General features: G+C 41.0%; 1 protein-coding gene across 3 annotated transcripts in view; it reads right to left on the bottom strand.

Annotated features, from left to right (window-relative positions):
- Positions 1–21553, bottom strand: part of arhgap32b (Rho GTPase activating protein 32b) — a 121430-nt gene that overhangs the window by 56737 nt on the left and 43140 nt on the right. For all 3 annotated transcript variants that reach the window (XM_026182996.1, XM_026182997.1, XM_026182998.1), the window contains exons 3-5: positions 6877–6982; positions 2252–2346; positions 1937–2021 (exon numbers count right to left, since the gene is read on the bottom strand). In XM_026182996.1, the coding sequence (XP_026038781.1) occupies positions 1937–2021; positions 2252–2346; positions 6877–6982 (286 nt within the window). The remainder of the gene's footprint in view (positions 1–1936; positions 2022–2251; positions 2347–6876; positions 6983–21553) is intronic.

Raw genomic sequence — 21553 nt, 5'->3', positions numbered from 1 at the left:
GTAAGAGTCAGAGATCAGCTGTATTTACTGCACTGTGGTGCTGAACATCATCATCTTTCACAAACGTAAAGCACAACTTCAAAATTAAACATTTAAAAGATCAGTGAATAAATGTTTGGTAAAACTAAAATAAACTACTTTCCGCACTATAAGGCGCACTTAAAATCCTTTCATTTTCTCAAAAATCATCAGTGCGCCTTATGTTAAATTCTGGTTGTGCTTACTGACCTTGAACCGATTTTATGTGGTACATGACGCACAAGAATCTGTCAAAAATGTTTTAGTATTACTTTGCTAACCTACAAAGCCACACGGCTTGATGGGTTGTCGGAGCATTATGACTACTGTAGTCAGGAGCCTCACGGAGTAATCTTGGTCCGAAACTCCGCCCACTTCAGGTCCCAAAAACAAACGAACACTGCAGCATCACTGAGAGTTAAAAACTGTCTAAATTCTTTCATCTTTAATAAAATGATCAGTGTTGCTGCTTTACCAGGTGTAACAATGAAGTTTAACATCCAGGCATCCATGAAAACAGAATTTATTAAATTTAACTGAGTTAGAAGTTCGCAGGAAGTTAGCTTGCTAGCTTCCACCTAAACATGAAATAGCATGTTCTGACAGAGATTTCTGAAGAAATTCAAACGTACAGCTCTGCTATCACTTCCAACATAAATGAAGACAGAAAACTAAACAGCAGTGACGTTTGCAGGGTTACTGAAGTTGGGCTAGCTGGTATATAATGATGTGCTACGTGATCGCTAGCTACACAGCTATGTTAGCATAACATAAACACAGTGAAGCTGGAGGATGAACGCTAACTTTTTTCCCCACTCGATAAAAGTTAAAGTGAAGGTTCCTGATGGTCAGGGACAAATGCAATTGCATAGCAGGATGCTATACACGGGCCAAACTTCAGTCAGGAGAACAACTGAGATAATCGATCCACAACACAAGGTTAGTCATTAATATACTGCAACAACATGGGAATAGAGCAGCTGCCAGAGAATTCAACATTAATGAATCAATGTTACGGAAGTGGAGGAAGCCAGAAGAATGAGTTGAGTAAAGTTTGACTTATCTGACTGTTTTGTTTCGCTTAATGCGCCTTATAATCCGGTGCGCTTTATGGTCCAAAAAATACAGTAAAATAAAATAATCAAATGAAATATCAGACATACCTGTACTACAGGGGCACAGGCTTTTCACTGAGTTACTCAGGCATTCCCATTTGATTTTTTTTGTTTTTAACTAGTTAAAAAAAAAATCCTTTTCCACACAGAAAGTGTAACAAACAATTCAAATATTTAACCAGGGTGCAGGTGGGATTAAAAAACACTTGGTTCACAGTTCCTAGTTTGGATATTTTAAAGCATGGGGGGGACTTTTAAAAACATCAAAACAGACTGCAAAGACAACTGCTGGCAAAGCAAGTTGTGACTCAGCTTGGGACTCAACAGCCACTAAGGTTAATAAAGGCAAAGACATGAGGGAGCTATGTGGAGGAATCTCCAGGAGAGACTGTGGTAGAAGAAAACTTTTTAAAGATCTTATATTTATATTATATTAGCAAAATGGGGCATTTAAGGAACCAGGAAACCATAGCAAACACCAACAATCTCCATGCATCAATGGCAAAAAAGTTCTACCTGACATCATGTGGAGAAGTCCTGCTTCATTCAGTCTTTACAAATATCATCAGCCAATTTCTTCTCAGTGAGAGCGAGTATTTTTCAATAAGCTGTGCAAAGGTTCATCCACAACATCGCTGACATTTGTGGCGCTGTAATTTTAAACTCATAATCCCAATCAAAGTTTTTAAAAGCCATGCTACTGATGCACACATGCCGCACCAGCTTTAACCCTTTCTCACACCAGGTGTTTGTAAAGCATTAAGAAATTCAAGAGAAGGAATCAAAAAGCTTCAAGACTGTACCTGAATTGTACCAAAGTCCACATTTTCATAGTGGAAATGAGCACACTCTGCCAGTTTTGGGAAATGGCCCTTGGTGAAGCAAAGTCTGCAAATGCAACACACACAGTTTGGTTAGCACTTCATTCTCTTCATATGGTAACAGCTTGGAGTGTGTATGATTAGCAGAAAAAGCCGAGGGCAATGCAAACAGAGGGAGCGAAAGCACGAGGCAGGCACAGAAACAGACTCGATAAACAGCCAGTTTGGAGCGATATCAGAAATGGACAGAGGAGAAATGTGAGAGCTGTGAGTTTGTGTGTCCACGTGCCCACTCACTTCTTGACATTCTTGACCTTCATGCTGGCTGTGCTGCTGCTGCATGAGCGCATGAGGGGCTCAGTCCTCAGCTCAGGGATCTCAGCACTCCTTGCCTAAAAAAACCAAAACAAAGCACACAAACATGAGAGCTCACACTTCCAGTCCGATCCAAAGCATCGATTTAATGAGCGGAGCCAGCTAATTCATACAACTGCACATCATTCAGTTAATTAGGTTTATGTGTAGCACCAGTTTGCTTAGATCAGATCAGGTAATGACTTTCCAAAAATCCTAACAGCCTTGTGTAACCAGTGCTGTACAGCAATATGCTGTTTGACTCCATCTAATGTGTTTGGATGAGCTGAGCCCTGCTGATCCTGCTGACTGACACGTGTGCAGCTTGTTAGTTGACTGGACAACAGTATGATTCCTTTGAGAATTATTATTTTCTCCCAGCTCATCCTGGTCTTTGAATTGCTTCATATGTGCACTTTCCGTTTGCTGTTTTAAACTTCATATTTTTTATTCTCGGACTCTGGCAGAGTAATTCTGCATGATTCACAGGACACATTAATCCTTATTTATCTCAATTCACCCTCTAAAACAAGCCCGTCTTCCTTTAAGCCAGCTTTCTTCTGATTCGCTGCAGAAGGTTTGAACAGCATGTGGGAGGGCTTTTCTATTCTCACAGTCAGAATAGTTTTATTAGGGATATCCCCTCATTCACATCATACAGAGCCAAGAGCAGAAAACACAAGTGTTAAAGATGTCTGAAGAATACCTGTACACATGCCAACTAGGGCCTGATGGGTGAAAATGGGCACATCTACGAGGGTGATTGTTGTAGTTCTGTTCAGTGTTTACCACGCCAGCCGTGAGCAGCAGCGTCTCAGCTGGTAGCGAAAACGCTAACTTAGCATGGAGGAAGTTAACAGTCAAGCAACAGCAGCGTGAAGATACTTCACGCCTCCATCACCAACAGCTTTTCTTTATATGCTTTGCAATAATATTTGACTAAACTGCAGACTGTGGTCAGCTGACAGCTGAGCAGCTTCATCAACAACAAGGCTTTTTTGTTTTCTTCTCTCTCATATGTTGCTCATTCTCATTCTTGTTATGTTTGATTCCGAAGCTTTTATTGCACTTCCTATAACATAACCTGCTGCCACCTTGATAAATATTTCACTTCTCTTGTCAGCTTTACAATGTGTGTAAGGATGACTGTAAATAACAGCAGTATGACGCAAATCCTCCTCTCACACCGAGCTGAAATAACATGACTGCAAATAAAGGAGATCAATCAAAATTGGATCTTCACTCTATTGTTATTATTATTATTATTGTTGTTATTATTATTTTACTAATAATTACTAGATTCATTTTATTACATTACATAGATTACATTTTATTTTCGAAAGCAACACTTAAATGCAGCCTGGCAGACATCTGTAGCATATTAGTGCTGGAAAAAGCTACATTTGTGTATCCCTAATTTAAATGTATAGTAATGTCATGAATGCCTCACATACATGTGGTTAATGGACAAGCCGAGGGAGTGTTTCAAGGTCTTTGCACACTTACACATGTTATGAAACAGCGTTCAGTCCATAGTGTGTACTGTGCAGACTTAAAATATCACAGTCAGTCCTGTTTTTGTATGAAGATTATTCCAGAACCGACTGATTTTTAACTCATGCTCAGTAGCAGGAATCAAGTCAGGAACTGTTATTTTTAGTCATTTAATTCTTATACATAAGATGGAAGAATCTGAGCATTATGAACAATAACAACAACAGTTTGACTTGGAAACTATGTTGAACATCTAAAAGCATCAGGCACAGTTGGTTGAGAAGCATTTCTGCAGTCTCTGACTAAAAGACCACTCCCCACACAGATTCACCGACAGCCACTCACTCTGGTTGTTATCGTGTTCAAAAATAAAGCCATTCGCATCATTTAGCTTAAATTAGACTGAAAATCAAAAGCAGATGTGGTAAGAGTCTGGGGAATCTACTTTAGTGCAAGCAGATTTTAATCAGTGGATTTACTCGCTGTGAAGCTGTGTAAGAAAACAGGAGCATGACTTAGGCAAGGTTACAGAACTGTGAAAGCTTCATTCATTCAGCTTGTAACCTCACCACAGCCGCTGACAGGTACGGTGCTTTGCATATGCGGTCAGACCACTGAGACTTTCTGCACCACCTCTATTCCAGGTGCTAAAAGGGCCCAGGTAGAGGTGAAAGATGGAGCACTTGTAGCTGTTTCTGTACAGCAGGATTAAATTTGCTCTCTCAAGTTATGCTGCCAGTGAGAAGGTGGTTATATTGGTTACTACAGTTTTTGTTTAACCATCAGTGAGCTGGCTGCAATGATTAGTCCTATTTGGTAATAAAGCTTACTACACACTTACATCTACCCTCTTGCATCCTACTATGAATTGAACAGCGATAAAATACTTAGTACCTTTGTTTTTCAGTCATCTGCCACACAAAACGTGGTGATAATCTCATCGTTTCACAGTGCTAATGCAAAACACAGTATTGTGCCTGTCACAGTTCTCATTTTCACAGCTCTGACGACATGTATAAACTCACTGTGTTCTCATTGGGCGATATCATGCCTTGCGTTTTACATACACAACAAGAAGCCCGGACACATCAAACAGCCAGAGCTGCGTTTCTGCATCACATGAAGATTTAATGGGGGGGGGGGGGGGATTGTGAGCTACTAACATCGTTTTTTGATTTCATTTTAAAGCTACATCACTCGCTACAATTACAGTTGTAACTTTTTTACCACTACAGACAAACACTCTGTATCTGAACATAAACAAGTGCTTGTTGGTAAGACAAAATAAAATCTAAATAAAATAAAATAAAAAACGAACCGAATTATCTTGTATCGTTGCTAAAATAGGAATGTTGCATGTCATGTAGACTGCAGGTATTTAAGTTGCTGATGATGATCACGTTGCACGGGTGCGTGCGGGTTTTGTTCTACTAGAATATGATCTAGCCTACACAGTGCACCAGGGCGTTGGTGTGACAGCTTACACCAAGTTGTTCACACTTCTTTTCATCATGTCTTCCAACCACTGGAGACATAAATGATGCATAGTGCCCCAGTGGACACAGCCGTATTGCAAACTGAGCAAACAATCACACACACGCAGTATTAAAAGCACCGCCTCTCTAAATAATATTCAATAGGTTGCTCAGATTTCTCTTGCTGTTTCTCTTCCTCTCTGTTGCCCGATCGAAATGAGCAGTCGTGATACCGCTCCAACCACGCGCCAACCACGGGTGGCTCGACATGTTACCATGGAGACGGCCTCATTTTCACGGTGCTGCCGATGCAGGAAGCAAGACCCGAACTAAATAAGAGGAAAGGAAATAATGAATGAATGGCGTCTGGTGAATGGGACGAGCACGGAGAGATGAAATAATCAGACCGATCTGTACATGACCGATCTGTGCGAAGAGCTTGGAGTGTGGTAGGTTTAGAACACCAACAGTCTGCATTAAGGTTCAGCAGGCTTTTGGGAGCAAAAGAGAGACAGTTTTCAATACGAGAGACAGACATGTCATCGGCCCAGTGGCTTAAAAACAGACTGATAAGGAAGTGACAGGCAACAAACAAGCCGACAGGGTGGGGAGGTGTTCTCACTGGATCATGGATCAGACGTGTCAGGAATGACTGACTTTACTGAAGTGCGGTGATCACAGGACAAAACAATAAGTTCAACTTAAAGGTTTTACATAGATCACATTTGACAAACACAGCAAAATGAGCTGGCGACACAAATGCATGGCAAAAGTGAAAGGTGCACAATTTCCCCTGCAGGCTGGAGTCATCTGGACCTCAGATACCTGGATTTTGGTTCCCTTTTTCTTCAAAGCTTTTTTAATGTTTGCAAATACTAATGATGTATTTTGTTGATGGAGCTGAACTGATGGTAGAAACTGACAGTCCTGCATTAAATGTATACAAATATATTGAATTTCACTGTCGCTGAATTTCACTGTCGTACTATAACAGGATGCCACTGTTGCAACAAGCCAGTTTATGACATTTCTTCCCTCCCGAATATTCTACCATCAACAATCAGCAGAACGTTACAGTGATAAGCCTGCTTGATATAAGAATCTTAATCCATTTTTCATTTACTGGTTAAAGGTATATTCTCCTTATCTGGAACAGTCTGAATACAGGAATACAGGAAATTGTGTCTTAGTGCATTTAAAAAACAAAAGGAAACAAAAAACACACACACACACACACACACACACACACACACACAAAAACTTAAAGTCCCATCAGAATGAAGGAATGAGGAACACGTACATACTCCTTGGAAAAAAGATTGCATCAGATTACTTTCACAGGCCACATTTCTTTCTAGATGTAGTACTCACTGACAAGCAAGCACTATTAACCTGGTTTATAACGGTTCTTTAACACCCTGTTACCATCACCCAGCGAGGGGGAGTCACCCAGCCACAGGGTGATATTTCAAGCAGCTCACTCTGAGCATAAGTGGGTAGGTTTAAAAAAAAAAGAAAGAAAGAAAAAAGAAGAAAAAGAAAAGATGGATGATGCTTCTAATTAAAAATCCATGTTAAAAAAAGTCAAGTGTTTCTCACCATGGCACTGATGGTTTCCTCCCAGTCTGGTCTCTCTCTGGGATGGATGTGAGCCAGTTCAGGCACAAGGTCGTCGTCCTCCAGATGACGTCCAGGTCTCAGACCCCTGCAGCCAGACACACACAAACAGAAGCTTAGAACTCAAATGGCACACACTGGACTATCACAGTATCACTCTTAGTGTATGTATATATGTGAAAGTGCTATGCCAAATGCCTGGTATAACGATCTCAACTTCATGAAATATGAATTTATCCAGTACGAGTGAATAAATAGAATCCCAAATGTTGCTTTTCAATGCATTTAAATCTAATACATAGCTTTATTCCTTTATATTTTGCTAGGAAAATATAAAATAATACGTTTGGGATTATTGTCATACTGAAAAACAAAGACACTGCCAATCAGACGCTTTCCAGATGGTATTACATGGTGGATCAAAGTCCACTTTCTACCTTCATAATTCCATCAAATTTTGACAAGATTCCCATCACCACTGGTACGACACAGGCTGGGTTTTACGGATGGTTATAGACTCCTGTACTAGTATGCTGACCACCTCTATGCATACTAAAGACAAGTTGAACCAGAGATACTATATTTGCATTAAAATATAAAGAAATATTTTTTTCAAAAAAAAAAACAAAACTGAGTGGGCTCAAATCTTTTGCACAGTGCTACCAGCTCTGTGGAGCATACCGAGGTGAGCTGTAATAACCGAGCACTCTTCACATTTACAGTTCTTTACGTGTCACAAGTTTTAATAAAAGAAAACTATCAATAACCAAAACCCAACTCTCTTCAATGGGGTTAATTACAATAACATTTCTTTCTATTTTTTATTTTTTTAAATACAAGCTCTACAACAATTACTACGTTTACAAAATTCTACTGCAGAACAGCATGTTGGGTGATGCTAGCTAGCCACATAGCATACCGGTTTGTTACATCTTCATGTATGCTCAATCACTTAGGTAAGGAAATCCCCAAAAGTTGATTCTGTTCATCTAGACGTAGCGTTTTCAGTCTTCTTCAGTCTCAGCTGACTTTCCCCAACTTTATAAACAGTACATTTGCACAAGGGCTGGCACTAGCACCACTGACGAACAATGGGCCATGACTTCAATTTCTTGGTTATTAATGCAAATTGTCATGCACTCATGTATATATCATGTATATATCTATCTATCTACTTAGCACTTTTAATTCTTATTCTCATTTTTATTTTCATGTCTATTTAAGCTTAATTTATAACAGTATTTATAACAGTATGTTTGCACTGAAGCACCGCAGCAATTTCCTAATGTTGTAAACCCGCTCAACATTTGGCAATAAAACCCTTTCTGATTCTGATTCTGATGACCATTGGATCAATGGCTGAGTACCATTCACAGAGAGTTGGGGAATTGCTGCAATCATGACACTGAAAGAAATGTCCCCCTTGACTTCCCAATCAAACCAGTGTTCCTCCCTGCCCAAGATGTGTACATCCTCATCCTGGCATGAAAAGTTAGCTCTATGTTGTGCCATCGGCTTAGCCAGAGGTTGTTTGGTTCCCCCAACGTATAAATCATGGTAATCCTTCTGGCACTCTATTTTACTCTGTCTGTGCTGGCAGAGCAGATCCTTGGGGTGGACATGTTTCTCCCACTGAAAGCGCTGCGTCCAGGTACACAGAATCAACTTTTTGGGTACCAGTTTGTTTATTTGACTTCCCCATGCAGTACCATAGATCCTCCCAAACATCACATCTGTGGTGCTCTTCAGGACAGGAGCTCACTGAACTTCACTTCAAAGTTATCCTACAGACTACTATCCTAGCAACATCCAACGACCTTAGAGTCTCCCATCAGACTGTACCTTTTGCATAAGATGTAGTTTTTTTGTTTGCTTTTTTTTTATTATTATTATTTCCTTATGTTCTGGGTTATTTGGGTGTGTGAAGAAGTAAGTTCATATGTAAGCATGTTCAGTTTCGTATACTTTGAGATCAGTGCCTCAGGTACTAAACAAATGTATCAGTTGAATTGTTCACAACTGTGTGGAATGCCAGAAGGCAAAATACTGTATTTAGACACTAAAACGAATCACTTATTATGCTTTAATCATTTATATCCAGTAATCAAAAGGATGTGAAGCTTGGGTTTATTTTCAATAAATGTCTGGAAGTGTCATTTTAAACCTATTAAACTGCAGAACATAAAATGCTGATCCTTTAAAAGAGGATTTATCACTTGTCCATGACTATAAACTTAATATGTATGGATTGTAGGGTCCAGTTCGAGGCATCTCGAATGTAACAGTCAGGAAATGAAACATGACATGAACAGTGGATAATTTGATGAGGGCAAATGAGTTTGCAATACTCTGAGAGAACAAGTTGAAGTTGATGAGACATCTGTCTGAACTGACCTTGTTTCCATAGAGCCGTCTCTCGCACACACACACACACTCTCACTCATTCACATACAAACAGTTGCCTCAAGGATGTGTTTTAACCATTGTAGACAAGAGAGGAAATTGAAAGAGGGGGAAAAAAGGCAGTTTTGGGAAGAATGGAAGATCTGCAGCAGCTGCAAGATGACAGACCGAACTAACTCTGAGACAAGATCTCTGCATTGAGATAATTGGACTTAAGGGCTCGAGACTCTGAGACGAGATATCGGAAGCCAACTTTAGCAATGACTACATCTCTTTACTCCCAAACCTTTTTACAGAATTTTTCATGTAAATTACTTCATCATTCACTCAAGGTATGATGCTTTTCTTCTGCCTGACAATTTAATGTAGAGTCAGAGATTTAAAACCAGGGCTAAGACCCACTGAACAATAAACACACTCTATACCAACTGACACATTCAACAGTCAACAAAAGTAGTGTGAAAGCATTTTATTCATTCCAACTGCAGCAAAATCCAAAACAAGGTCCTGAACATTCATCAGTACAGATATGACCTGATTCCCTGTGGGCCCGATAAAGCCAGTCAACCTAGCAAAGACCCTCGCTGAAAAGCCTGAGAAATAAAAAGCCTTGATTAGACATGACTGAACAACAGGTCAGGGAGATATAGCTGTCTGTAACTGCACTGCGCTGATTGACCTGAAGTGAGGAAACTGACTTAAACTGATTTTACTCATAATAAACCAAAGTCCTCTGGTTTATGATGCTTGACCCTGGTAAAGAAGGCCCAGCAGCGGCTGCACGTCCTCTGTGTCCTGAGGGAGAATAACCTGGAGGCCATCTCCAGATCCTCCTGTGTCAGGAAAACCAGGGTCATCACAGGTGACCCCTTGCACCCCACCTATCACCTGTTTGACCCGCTACCCTCTGGTTGGCGCCTCAGGTCAATCAGGTCCCACATTTCCAGACTCACAAACAGCTTCTTCCCCTGGGACTGTTAACAAACACTATATCCCCCCACACCCCACTCTGCCCACCCACCTCACCAAACTGAGCCATGGTCTTAGTAACACTCATCACTCAAGCCACTCACACAGACTCCATTCAGATGAAGTCTTTTCTTTGGACTACTTCCAAGCACCATCTAATATGTGCCTCTCGCTTTATTTTGTATATATATTTTTGTTTTGTATCTACAGTGGGGCAAAAAAGTATTTAGTCAGCTACCGATTGTGCAAGTTCCCCCACCTAAAATGATGACAGAGGTCAGTAATTTGCACCAGAGGTACACTTCAACTGTGAGAGACAGAATGTGAAAAAAAAATCCATGAATCCACATGGTAGGATTTGTAAAGAATTTATTCGTAAATCAGGGTGGAAAATAAGTATTTGGTCAATAACAAAAATACAACTCAATACTTTGTAACATAACCTTTGTTGGCAATAACAGAGGTCAAACGTTTACTATAGGTCTTTACCAGGTTTGCACACACAGTAGCTGGTATTTTGGCCCATTCCTCCATGCAGATCTTCTCGAGAGCAGTGATGTTTTGGGGCTGTCGCCGAGCAACACGGACTTTCAACTCCCGCCACAGATTTTCTATGGGGTTGAGGTCTGGAGACTGGCTAGGCCACTCCAGGACTTTCAAATGCTTCTTACGGAGCCACTCCTTTGTTGCCCGGGCGGTGTGTTTTGGATCATTGTCATGTTGGAAGACCCAGCCTCGTTTCATCTTCAAAGTTCTCACTGATGGAAGGAGGTTTTGGCTCAAAATCTCACGATACATGGCCCCATTCATTCTGTCCTTAACACGGATCAGTCGTCCTGTCCCCTTGGCAGAAAAACAGCCCCATAGCATGATGTTTCCACCCCCATGCTTCACAGTAGGTATGGTGTTCTTGGGATGCAACTCAGTATTCTTCTTCCTCCAAACACGACGAGTTGAGTTTATACCAAAAAGTTCTACTTTGGTTTCATCTGACCACATGACATTCTCCCAATCCTCTGCTGTATCATCCATGTGCTCTCTGGCAAACTTCAGACGGGCCTGGACATGCACTGGCTTCAGCAGCGGAACACGTCTGGCACTGCGGGATTTGATTCCCTGCCGTTGTAGTGTGTTACTGATGGTGACCTTTGTTACTTTGGTCCCAGCTTTCTGCAGGTCATTCACCAGGTCCCCCCGTGTGGTTCTGGGATCTTTGCTCACCGTTCTCATGATCATTTTGACCCCACGGGATGAGATCTTGCGTGGAGCCCCAGATCGAGGGAGATTATCAGTGGTCTTGTATGTCTTCCATTTTCTGATGATTGCTCCCACAGTTGATTTTTTCACACCAAGCTGCTTGCCTATTGTAGATTCACTCTTCCCAGTCTGGTGCAGGTCTACAATACTTTTCCTGGTGTCCTTCGAAAGCTCTTTGGTCTTGGCCATGGCGAAGTTTGGAGTCTGACTGTTTGAGGCTGTGGACAGGTGTCTTTTATACAGATGATGAGTTCAAACAGGTGCCATTCATACAGGTAACGAGTGGGGGACAGAAAAGCTTCTTACAGAAGACGTTACAGGTCAGTGAGAGCCAGAGATTTTCCTTGTTTGAGGTGACCAAATACTTATTTTCCACCCTAATTTACGAATCAATTCTTTACAAATCCTACCATGTGGATTCATGGATTTTTTTTTCACATTCTGTCTCTCACAGTTGAAGTGTACCTCTGGTGCAAATTACTGACTTCTGTCATCATTTTAAGTGGGGGAACTTGCACAATCGGTGGCTGACTAAATACTTTTTTGCCCCACTGTATATCCCTCTTCATTGTATTAATTTCTCCTGTTTGCTAATTATTCTTGCTGTTTGCTACTTATATTACACTCAACAAAAATATAAACGCAACACCTTTGTTACTGCTCCCATTCCCCATGGGATGGATGTAGAGACCTAAAATTCATTCCAGATACACAATATAACCATCCCTCCCAAACAGTGGTCACAAATCAGTCCAAATGTGTGGTAGTGGGCACATCTGCCATATTGAGATAATCCATCCCACCTCACAGGTGTGCCACATCAGGATGCTGATCTGACATCATGAGTAGTGCACAGGTGTACCTCAGACTGCCCACAACATTTTTTGTATCTGGAATGAATTTTAGGTCTCTACGTCCATCCCATGGGGAATGGGAGCAGTAACAAAGGTGTTGCGTTTATATTTTTGTTGAGTGTATATTCCAGCATTGATAGTGTGGAGCACCCACAGTTTCGTTATGCATGTACAATGACAATAAAGGCCTATTCTACTCTATTCTATTTTATTTCAGGCGTTTTGCATTTGACTCATTATGCATTATTCAATATACTAGGTTGATAAATTTAAGAGAGGCTACTGGAACAGAACCAGCAGAAAGTATTATGGCTTTTATTTATTGGCAAAATGCCACGTTCTCCTTGATGGAGAGTCTAATAAAGCTACTCCATGACTCAGTGATGTCACGTCCTCCTTTAATGCAAGATTAAATATTTAGTGAGAGGTAATTCTGGAAAGTTCTAAAATAAAGGGAAATCCCTTTGAATGTTCTTCAGCTCTTTAATCTCCATCCTCCGGTCGGGCCACCCAGTCAGCAGAGCTTCTTTCCTTCCATAGTAACCAAATCCAACTAACATTTGTTCTACTGGAGACACTAGAGCGCTGTGCCCAAACACACTGCTGTGACAGTTCTCTTCTAAAGAGTGCTGAATCTGAACCAGAGCCACAATAAAAATAGAGTGTGAGACACTGTTTATACATTACAGCAGCATTCCCATGTATACTGGACACATCAATCCAATACCAAAGTATCTCTGACAGGCCAGTATTATCTGGGCTCTTCCCTGACTTCAGTTATTTATCCTGAAAGTCAGCTCGCTGGCCACACGGTAAATGATATGAAATAACTTGTGAGAAGGCCTTCAGAATTTTTTGACTACTGTCGCACAGCCTGAGCATGATGACAAGCTTTGAGCAGCACTTATCAGGGAAGGCTGAGGAACTACTGACAAAGTGTGAAGCACTTTGAGACACCACAGATAAAGGCCAACCGTTTTAGTGCATTTTATTCGCCCAGTGCCACCTTTTCTGTTCAAAAGTGAAGTGAAATCACAGACTTCTCAGAATGCCTCCGAGTTTGCATGTAAAAAGAAAGAGACTGCCCTCCACAGCTTCTCTGTCAAACATTCTTATAAGACTGCAGCCAGAAAAGCTTGCTCATCTTGAACAGCGCTCGTCTCTGCTTTCCTGCCTACCTTCTTCCCAGCCACAAAAACAGATAAGAGGAGAAACTGACAGAAAACTTCCCTCTGCTAAGCTCCCGGCCTGCTGAGTCAAATCTTTCTCTCTCCAATTGTGTAAGATCAAATGCAACGAACTCCACATACGAGACTGTGTGAAAGTTTCAGTCTTGACTAGTTTTCCAGCATTTCCATCAGCATCACAACTTTACACCATAAAACGCAACAGCAGCTTGTTTGTTGCTCTGAAAATGAAAGCCATGAATCTCTCCCCACATTTATCCTGAACCTCAACTTTCTCATTTCTCCTCTATTAGGCTGCCTCAGTACTGGAGCCACTGAATGTCTGACTCAACATGTCCTCAGCCACGAACAGAAATCCTGTGGTTTTTCATGCATTTTTAGGTCCGTCTGGTGCAGGTCTCACCCTTCAAATGAAGATACTAGTTTGAAGATAAAGAGGACGCTCCATTGGAGACTATGACAGCTACCACAGGGCAGGCTACTCCCTAGACACAGAGATAGCAGTCACAACCACACATGTGGTCATTTTAACCTAACCCAACGGCGCATGTTGTTGGACTAATGGCGTAAACCGGAGAATCCGTAGAGAACCCGTGCAAACACAGGGACAACACGCAAACGCCACAGAAAGACCCCAGCCAGATGGTGGATACAAACCCAGACCTCGCTGTCAGGAAATGCTGTGCTGCCCTCGTTAACCAGGTCCTGTGGACAAATACCATGAAGTGTATTTGTTAAAAGATGGATGTGGCTCCTGGGCCTGAAAAGTGAAGCCAACGTGGAAGCATGGGGCAGCTCTGCAAAAAGTCCATTTGCATAAAGATCTACTGTTCAGCAAATTAACTACAAGCTCAGTAAACCCTTTCCTGATGAGTCTCAATTGCTATTTTCAAGTCTTATGAATATAACGTGAGGATCATGTTGTGCATAGTGGTCTCACTAGAATAACAGAGGATAAAGCAGGGTTTGCTTTGGGGAGGTGCTACCTTGAGATTAGCCTACAGTACGTCTCTGTTAGTCAGACACACCGTTCATTTATCACGTCCAGCGCCAAGACAGAAACACCAAAAACATTTACCAACACCTGCACTTCACTAAACTGTGGCTACATCTATAGTTTGTATTTTAAACATTGTGCTATAAAATGAGAGTCTAGCCCACTATCATCATGCTTTTCCTTTTTCCCCAGAGGTTTGAAAAGGACAATAAAACAACTGTGGAAAAGAAAATGGTTACACCACTAATAAACACTCTGAGCCATTACTGAAGCAGACTTTGCAATTAGCAAAACTAATCAGGCCAGGCTGTGCAGACACAAGCCACCAGTATGTACATTACAGGGTTGGCTGAATAGTTATTAGAGGGCTGTGGCTGTAACACCAGAGCAATAAGTGTCATCTTCAAGTTATTTGAAGAGACCAAAACGTGAAGATATTTTGTTTACCATCGCATAACAAACAGAATACCCCCTAATACTCATTAATGAAAAACTAAGACTATGTAATGTTTTAGATTCTATGATTGTATAACCAATAAATATAATTGATTAATGAGTGACACGCGTCAAAGAAGACAAAAGAACAAATCTGTGAAGCCAGATCTGATGTAAGGAACGACAAATAAAACACTTAAATCCTGTCATGGTGTCAGTGAGTTTTCCTCAGACTGATTGTGGCTTTTTCCTATCATAGCGTCGTCTCTCTGTGTAATCCCAGACTGACTGATTGACTGTGATGGTTGGTTATGACGACGACAACTGGACGCTGTGGGGACACCATCTGTTGTTCTTCTTTTGGCTGGAGTGAATGCTTATGACTGAATGTTTAGGCTTGTTCTCCTGCTGTGAAATGAATTTGAGATGCTTCCATTACAGTTCTGTAGTACCTTTGGGACTTGGGGTCAACTAAACTTTGAGAGTAATTTCCATATTGATCTGAGAGTCACTCACAAAGAATGAGTCCAGAACAGCATTTGAAAGCATGAATAAAAATATTCATGCATACAAGACGGAAATCACTCACTTGATGAGCAGTAATTTGCAAATGAAGGCGAGTCTAAAGGTAAACGGCACAAAGTCAGAGATGAGACATGAATAAATACAGACAAAGCACAACAACAACTAGTAATGCCAGTTTGGGTGGCTCTGATCACTATTTATGAGAGCAACTCTTAAGAGCATAAACATGTTTTCTGTACTGAACTGAACACACATGGATACATGCCACTTTTAGAACTGCCAATATTACCCTCCAGAGAATATCATGGCACTGGTTTGGTGAAAGAGATATCCAGCAAATAGCAAATGGGGGCTGCAGGGAGTATACTGCCTCATGTTCGGCCTCACAAGAATTAAGTGAATTTGTTTAGTTTAAATTGATATTTCAAGTCAATAATTTATCCACAAGGAATAAGCTAGTGAATCAGCACGTCCAGAACTGAAAGAAAGCAGTTTATTGCACTGACGGTGACAGTTGTTTCTTTCGGTTCCTTCCATGACTTTGTGTTTTAAAAGTGTGCAATTTAAAAACTCAGCCAACTTCATCGCTATTACAGACAGACTTGCTAGGACACTGATTAGTCTGTGAATCAACATACTGTACTTTAACGTGAGAAGCAGCTGGGCAGGGCCTGGCTATCCAATATAACATAACCAGCTTCTAGGAGCTGCCTCTGGCTCCAGAAATTTTTATGTGAAATTCGAGCTCGGTTTCGGGACATTCAATCACTGAAAGGGAATGAATGAAAACAACGGTGGGGAACTGAAACTGGTTCCACCTCCGTGACGCAGAGAGACTTCCTAAGCCTTTGGGCTAATTACCATCAAAAAGGAAGCGAAAGGTTTTAACTCTCTGCAATTTCTATTTCTTTATGTTTTATATACAGTGGAATGTTTTCTCTGGCAAGAGGCATAAATGAGTCTATATCATCTTTGGTACTGGAACAGTATTCACATTTCAGATATTCAGACGTATAAAAGGCTTAGGAAGTCTCTCCCTCACAGAGGTGGAACTAGTTTTAGTTCCCCACTGTTGTTTTAATACATTTCCTTTCAGTGATTGAATATCCTGAAACCGAGCTGAAATTTCACTAAAAACCGCACGCACGCACGCACGCGCGCGCACACACACACACACACACACACACACACACACACACACACACACACACACACACAGCCAAAAAAAGAAAAGAAACACATTTTAATCTGAGTATAGCATCACGTTAACTTGCAGGATATTGTCCTGGGCAGCCGAGTAGCAGAGGGTGTTGTTAATCATTTTCAGCTGCTTTGGTGTTAACAAAATTAGCAACAGGTGCTCTGCAGAGGCAACAGTGGTACAACCCCGGGAAACAGCAGTGGCTTTACAGGTGGAGGCCACTGACACTTTTCCCTACTCACATTTTCTGTTGTTTACAAGCTAGGGTCAATGTCACAACTGACAGCATGAGGCGATATCTAACCCTACAGAGGTTGCACAGGTAGTCCGATTCCTCCTGAAGAGCTCCAGAAGAGCTGGACAGGGCTGAAGAAGGTCCCTAACCCATCATCAGGACTGCTTCTTTGTGCAAGGTGGAAAAGGATGAGCACTGCCAGAGCTCTAAAAAAAAAATACCACCCTCCCAACCAGACTGGCTACCCCAGGTGCCACCCCGAAGCTAAAACAATAAAATTCAATCAAATATCAAATGGACGGTTATGTTTTCACAGTGAAGCTCAGATATCCGAGTGTAAGTGAATGCAGCATCGGCTTTTGCACTATGAGCATCACGTTAGCAAAGGTAGGAGAGCCAAGCGCGAAAGAGGCACCGCAGGAAACAATTTTTCGGCGAAAGAAAATGAGGAGAGAATAAATGTCCCGGTAAGTAATATTAAGTTTGTTGAGTTTAGTAAACTTCGGTGAAATTAGAATACCAAAAAAATAACACTTAAAGAATTATTGCAACCGTCGGGTATTTCAGACAGTAGGCTACAGGGGGGAGCTAGCATAAGAGTTACGAGTTATACGATATAATCCAAGTCGTAACATTGCTGTGTGGAGCTGCAGATTTGGTTGCAGGTTAACACAGCTGGACTGGCCATTGGGCATTTGCCGGTAGGCCGATGTGTAAATATAACTCAGTTGTTTGGTGAATGAAACCTGAAAGCACATGCTTTAAAAACAAAGGGTTGTGTCCTATTCAAGACAGATGAAGGTATGGCCTCCTGACATTTATATGACTAACTCTGCATTCGCCTTAGGTGAACAGAGCTATCAGAATCTCACAGTTCTATCATGAAGCACATCATATCATTGCCTGAATGTGATCACCATAAAGCCTCTGAAGTGAGATCTCTGGGATTCTGACAACTCCGGTGCGGAGCTGTGAAACTGAAGCACAGAACCCTTGCATCTCACGACTACCATGATTACATCATATTACACCTTTTTCAATACCGGTGAAGACGTTGCTGGGTTCAGTGCCGAAATGCCCAACAATCAGTGTTATCATTCAGCTTCATCATTAAAACCATGTTTGATTATCACACTTTTAATCAGTCATGTAGACACTGCTGTAGCGCCACCAAAGCCTGACAACTATGCAGGCAACACAGTAACATTTGTTTGTTTTGTGTCTACGAAAAAAATGGCAGAACTCTGTACTCGTGGTGCTCTCTGGAGATTTTTCAGCTTCATGAGAGGACAAAAATCTGCATTTTGGTTGATTTTGGATTTGACAAGAATGCTAAGAGGCAGCACAGTGATGTGGTGCTTAGCAGTGGCACCTCACTGTGAGCGGGGGCTTTCCCGTATGGGGTCAGCAAGTCTCCCTGTGTGTTTTCTCCAGGTAACCTGGCTTCCTCCCACAGTCCAAAGACATGCAGGTGATCAGTTCATAATGTGGGAACTCAGAGACATTATTAATGTTCTGTCAGTAGATGTTACAATGACAGTTGTAAACGTGTTGGGGGCTAGAAAACAGATGATAGCCGTGTTAACCAGCACTCATCTACACTACTTTGATCTCTTTTTGTTTTGCTTTGTTTTTTTAAACAACAAAGCAGCTGGACATCAGCTTCATCAGATCAAACTGAAATATAAGCAAGCATCCAAAGCAGGGTGTAACCGCATTCTGCACCGGGATGTTGATACCGACATGGAAAAAAACCTGCAAGCACAGCTAACATCAGCCAGCAAACTAAACTGACTTTTTGTGCTTGCAATGTTATACATGGAGCAAAGCACCTCACATATCAGCAACTACTGAGGAAATGTATTAGTGGTTTCACACAGCTCCAAAATGGATTTGGATTTTGAGGTGAATTTGTTTGGCCAATTCCTGACTTCGTCCATTTATAATTTGCTCAGTTTAAAACATTTTATAGGTTTTCTGTCTCAGAAAGAAGAAAAAAAGTCCACTAGTTTTTTTTTCTCTTGGTTTAACAACTAACAACGTGGTTTTCAGGGGTATCAGTTTGCATTTCTTCTGCTACTGCATATAACAGGTTCCACAGGTGTCATTTTCCTCCCTTATTTTAGATTCCCATCTAACTCCAAGTTAAACAGGATTCCCAAGGTTCCAAAAGCAAAGTTAAATACATTTCATGTTGCAAATAGTTTGATGCACTCTGGTTTTTCATTTTAACTCTTGCATCACCTCACGTCTTGGTCACAAAGAACATCCTGATAATGTACAATAACTAAAATTCTAGATATTAAGTTAATAAGACCAGACCATTTTTTATAAAGTTTTGATACTTATAATTTTGGGTTGGATAATCCGTGGAGCATCAACTGGAAACTAACGTGCCTGACAAAAAACCTCAATTGGAAAAATGGCATGTTCTATTCAGGGCATCAATACGTGAAAATTCAATAGAAAACTGGGCTTTTTTCTCTGACCGGCTATGAAATATCAATAATAACAATAATAATAATAAAATGTTCTTTTGAGCAGATCAAAAGTAAAGTCTGATGCATGTCATTTCCCATTTAAAAGGAAAAAATCTGGGAAAGCAAAGAGCAGCAATAAATGGATAGAAAGACAGCAAACAGGGTGGAATCCATCAGTAGGCAGTGCACAGGATTTCAACCTTATGCATGTTTTGGATCTCATCCACAGGCTGGAAGTCTCTCCAGTCAGCCAGCAGTTTAGCTGCCATCCCAGTGAGGCAGTTTATCTGTCCTACATATGGCATCACAGACGGGACTTCCATCCACATATTTCTACCAGTTACTAATGAACTGTTTTCATCCTATGAAGGGGAAGCTCTGATCCGGCATGTTGTTGTGCTCCAGCTGTACTTTTAAACAGCACTACAGGGTCAGCAGCTATCAATGCTCAACTGAAATATGTCTTGATGGCTCCATAAATATTTCTCTGCTATTGATTAAGTATATCTGTTGCTCAGCAAAAACTGGGCATGGAATAAATGCTCGACTGTAATAACCATTAACCAACCATTAAAGAGTAGCGTGGCTGCTGGGCAGCATATATTATTAAAAATCTAAGATACGTATGTGGATATATACGAATATATATGAATAATGATGCTGTTGGGTCAGATATGAACTTTGCGATAAGTGGCACACTTTGTAATTTTTATTACAATATTATTATTTATGTTAAATTCAGAGGTGGACATGCTGATTTCAAGGTCCAAACATTCTCCTTTCAGAGAACAGAATTTATGGTTTCATCAATTATGGGATGCTGTTCAGGTCCTGAAGCGGCCCCAGAATATTACACTACCACAAGTTTATGAAATGCTGTGTTAGTTTTATGACAGATGTAATGAAATGCAAACCTTTAAAAAGTCTTGTGGATCATTAAGATGTTTTTTGGTAAAAGTGAGATGATCCTGTTAGTCCAGCAGTGGCTTTCTCCCTTGGATACCATTTTTTTCCATTCTCTTTCTTGCTGTTGAGTCATGAACACTGACTGTTGACAAGGTAAAAGAGGTCTGGGACAAGTGAGGGGGTAACTACTTTTTCCAGAAAAAGCCAGGTAGGTTGGACAGCTTATTTCTCTTAATAAATGTAATCATAATTTAAAAAGTGCATTTTCCTGGGTTATTGCTGACTAGTGACTAAGGACTAAAAGATTTTAAATCTCCAAGCACCAGTGATTGGGTCCTTGTACCTTTGTGCTCATTAGTGTGAGAGAGTTGAGGGGCTTTGGCGTCATGTAGATCAGCGGTCCCCAACCCCCGGGCCTCGGACCGGTACCGGTCCGTGAGTCGTTTGGTACCGGGCCGCGAGAGTTGAGGCTCAAGCGTGAAATGTCTGGTTTTCAGGGTTTTTATCGGTTTTCAGCGTTATTTTCAGAATCAGAATCAGAATCAGAATACTTTATTGATCCCTGGGGGAAATTATTTTTTGTTACAGTGCTCCATTTTAAACCACTTTAACCATTTTAACCATTTTAACCATTTTGTTATCGTTTACTCTGTTTTCCTGGGTCTTTTCACGTGTGTTATGAATAAATCTTCTTTTTTTCGGTACCGGTACTAGTTTTATTTTGTTGTATTTATCCGCGACACCTTAAAGGCCGGTCCGTGAAAATAATTGATTGATTGATTGATTGGTAATTTATTTCAACATGTGAACAATATACAAGTACATTTAGAAAAGAAAATAATGTCGGGCATAAACCAGTCCGTGGCGCAAAAAAGGTTGGGGACCGCTGATGTAGATCCATTCACTCTTAGACATTAAGAGTGAATGGATCTACATAATTGTTACGAAGCTGCACATCACATGTGGAAATACATCTACTGTCGGCTTTCTGTTGCCCTACGACACAGAATGTCTCTCTCAGCATAGGAACATTGGACAATGTACAATTGTGTTAAAACAACTTTCTTTTTCACAGCCGCACATTGTATGCCTGGATGTTGCCACGGCAACAATGTTCAATGAAACACTGTTCAATGAAAAGTCGCAATTTCCATAATGATGCATTGCAACGCTCTTCAGAGGACACGAACCAAATCTGAATTTGAAGCCT

The sequence above is a fragment of the Astatotilapia calliptera genome, chromosome 10 (genome assembly GCF_900246225.1).
Source record: "Astatotilapia calliptera chromosome 10, fAstCal1.2, whole genome shotgun sequence".
NCBI classification, from domain to species: domain Eukaryota; kingdom Metazoa; phylum Chordata; class Actinopteri; order Cichliformes; family Cichlidae; genus Astatotilapia; species Astatotilapia calliptera.
Note: the sequence above shows the minus strand (reverse complement) of the source record. Positions and strands in the feature narration are given on the sequence as shown.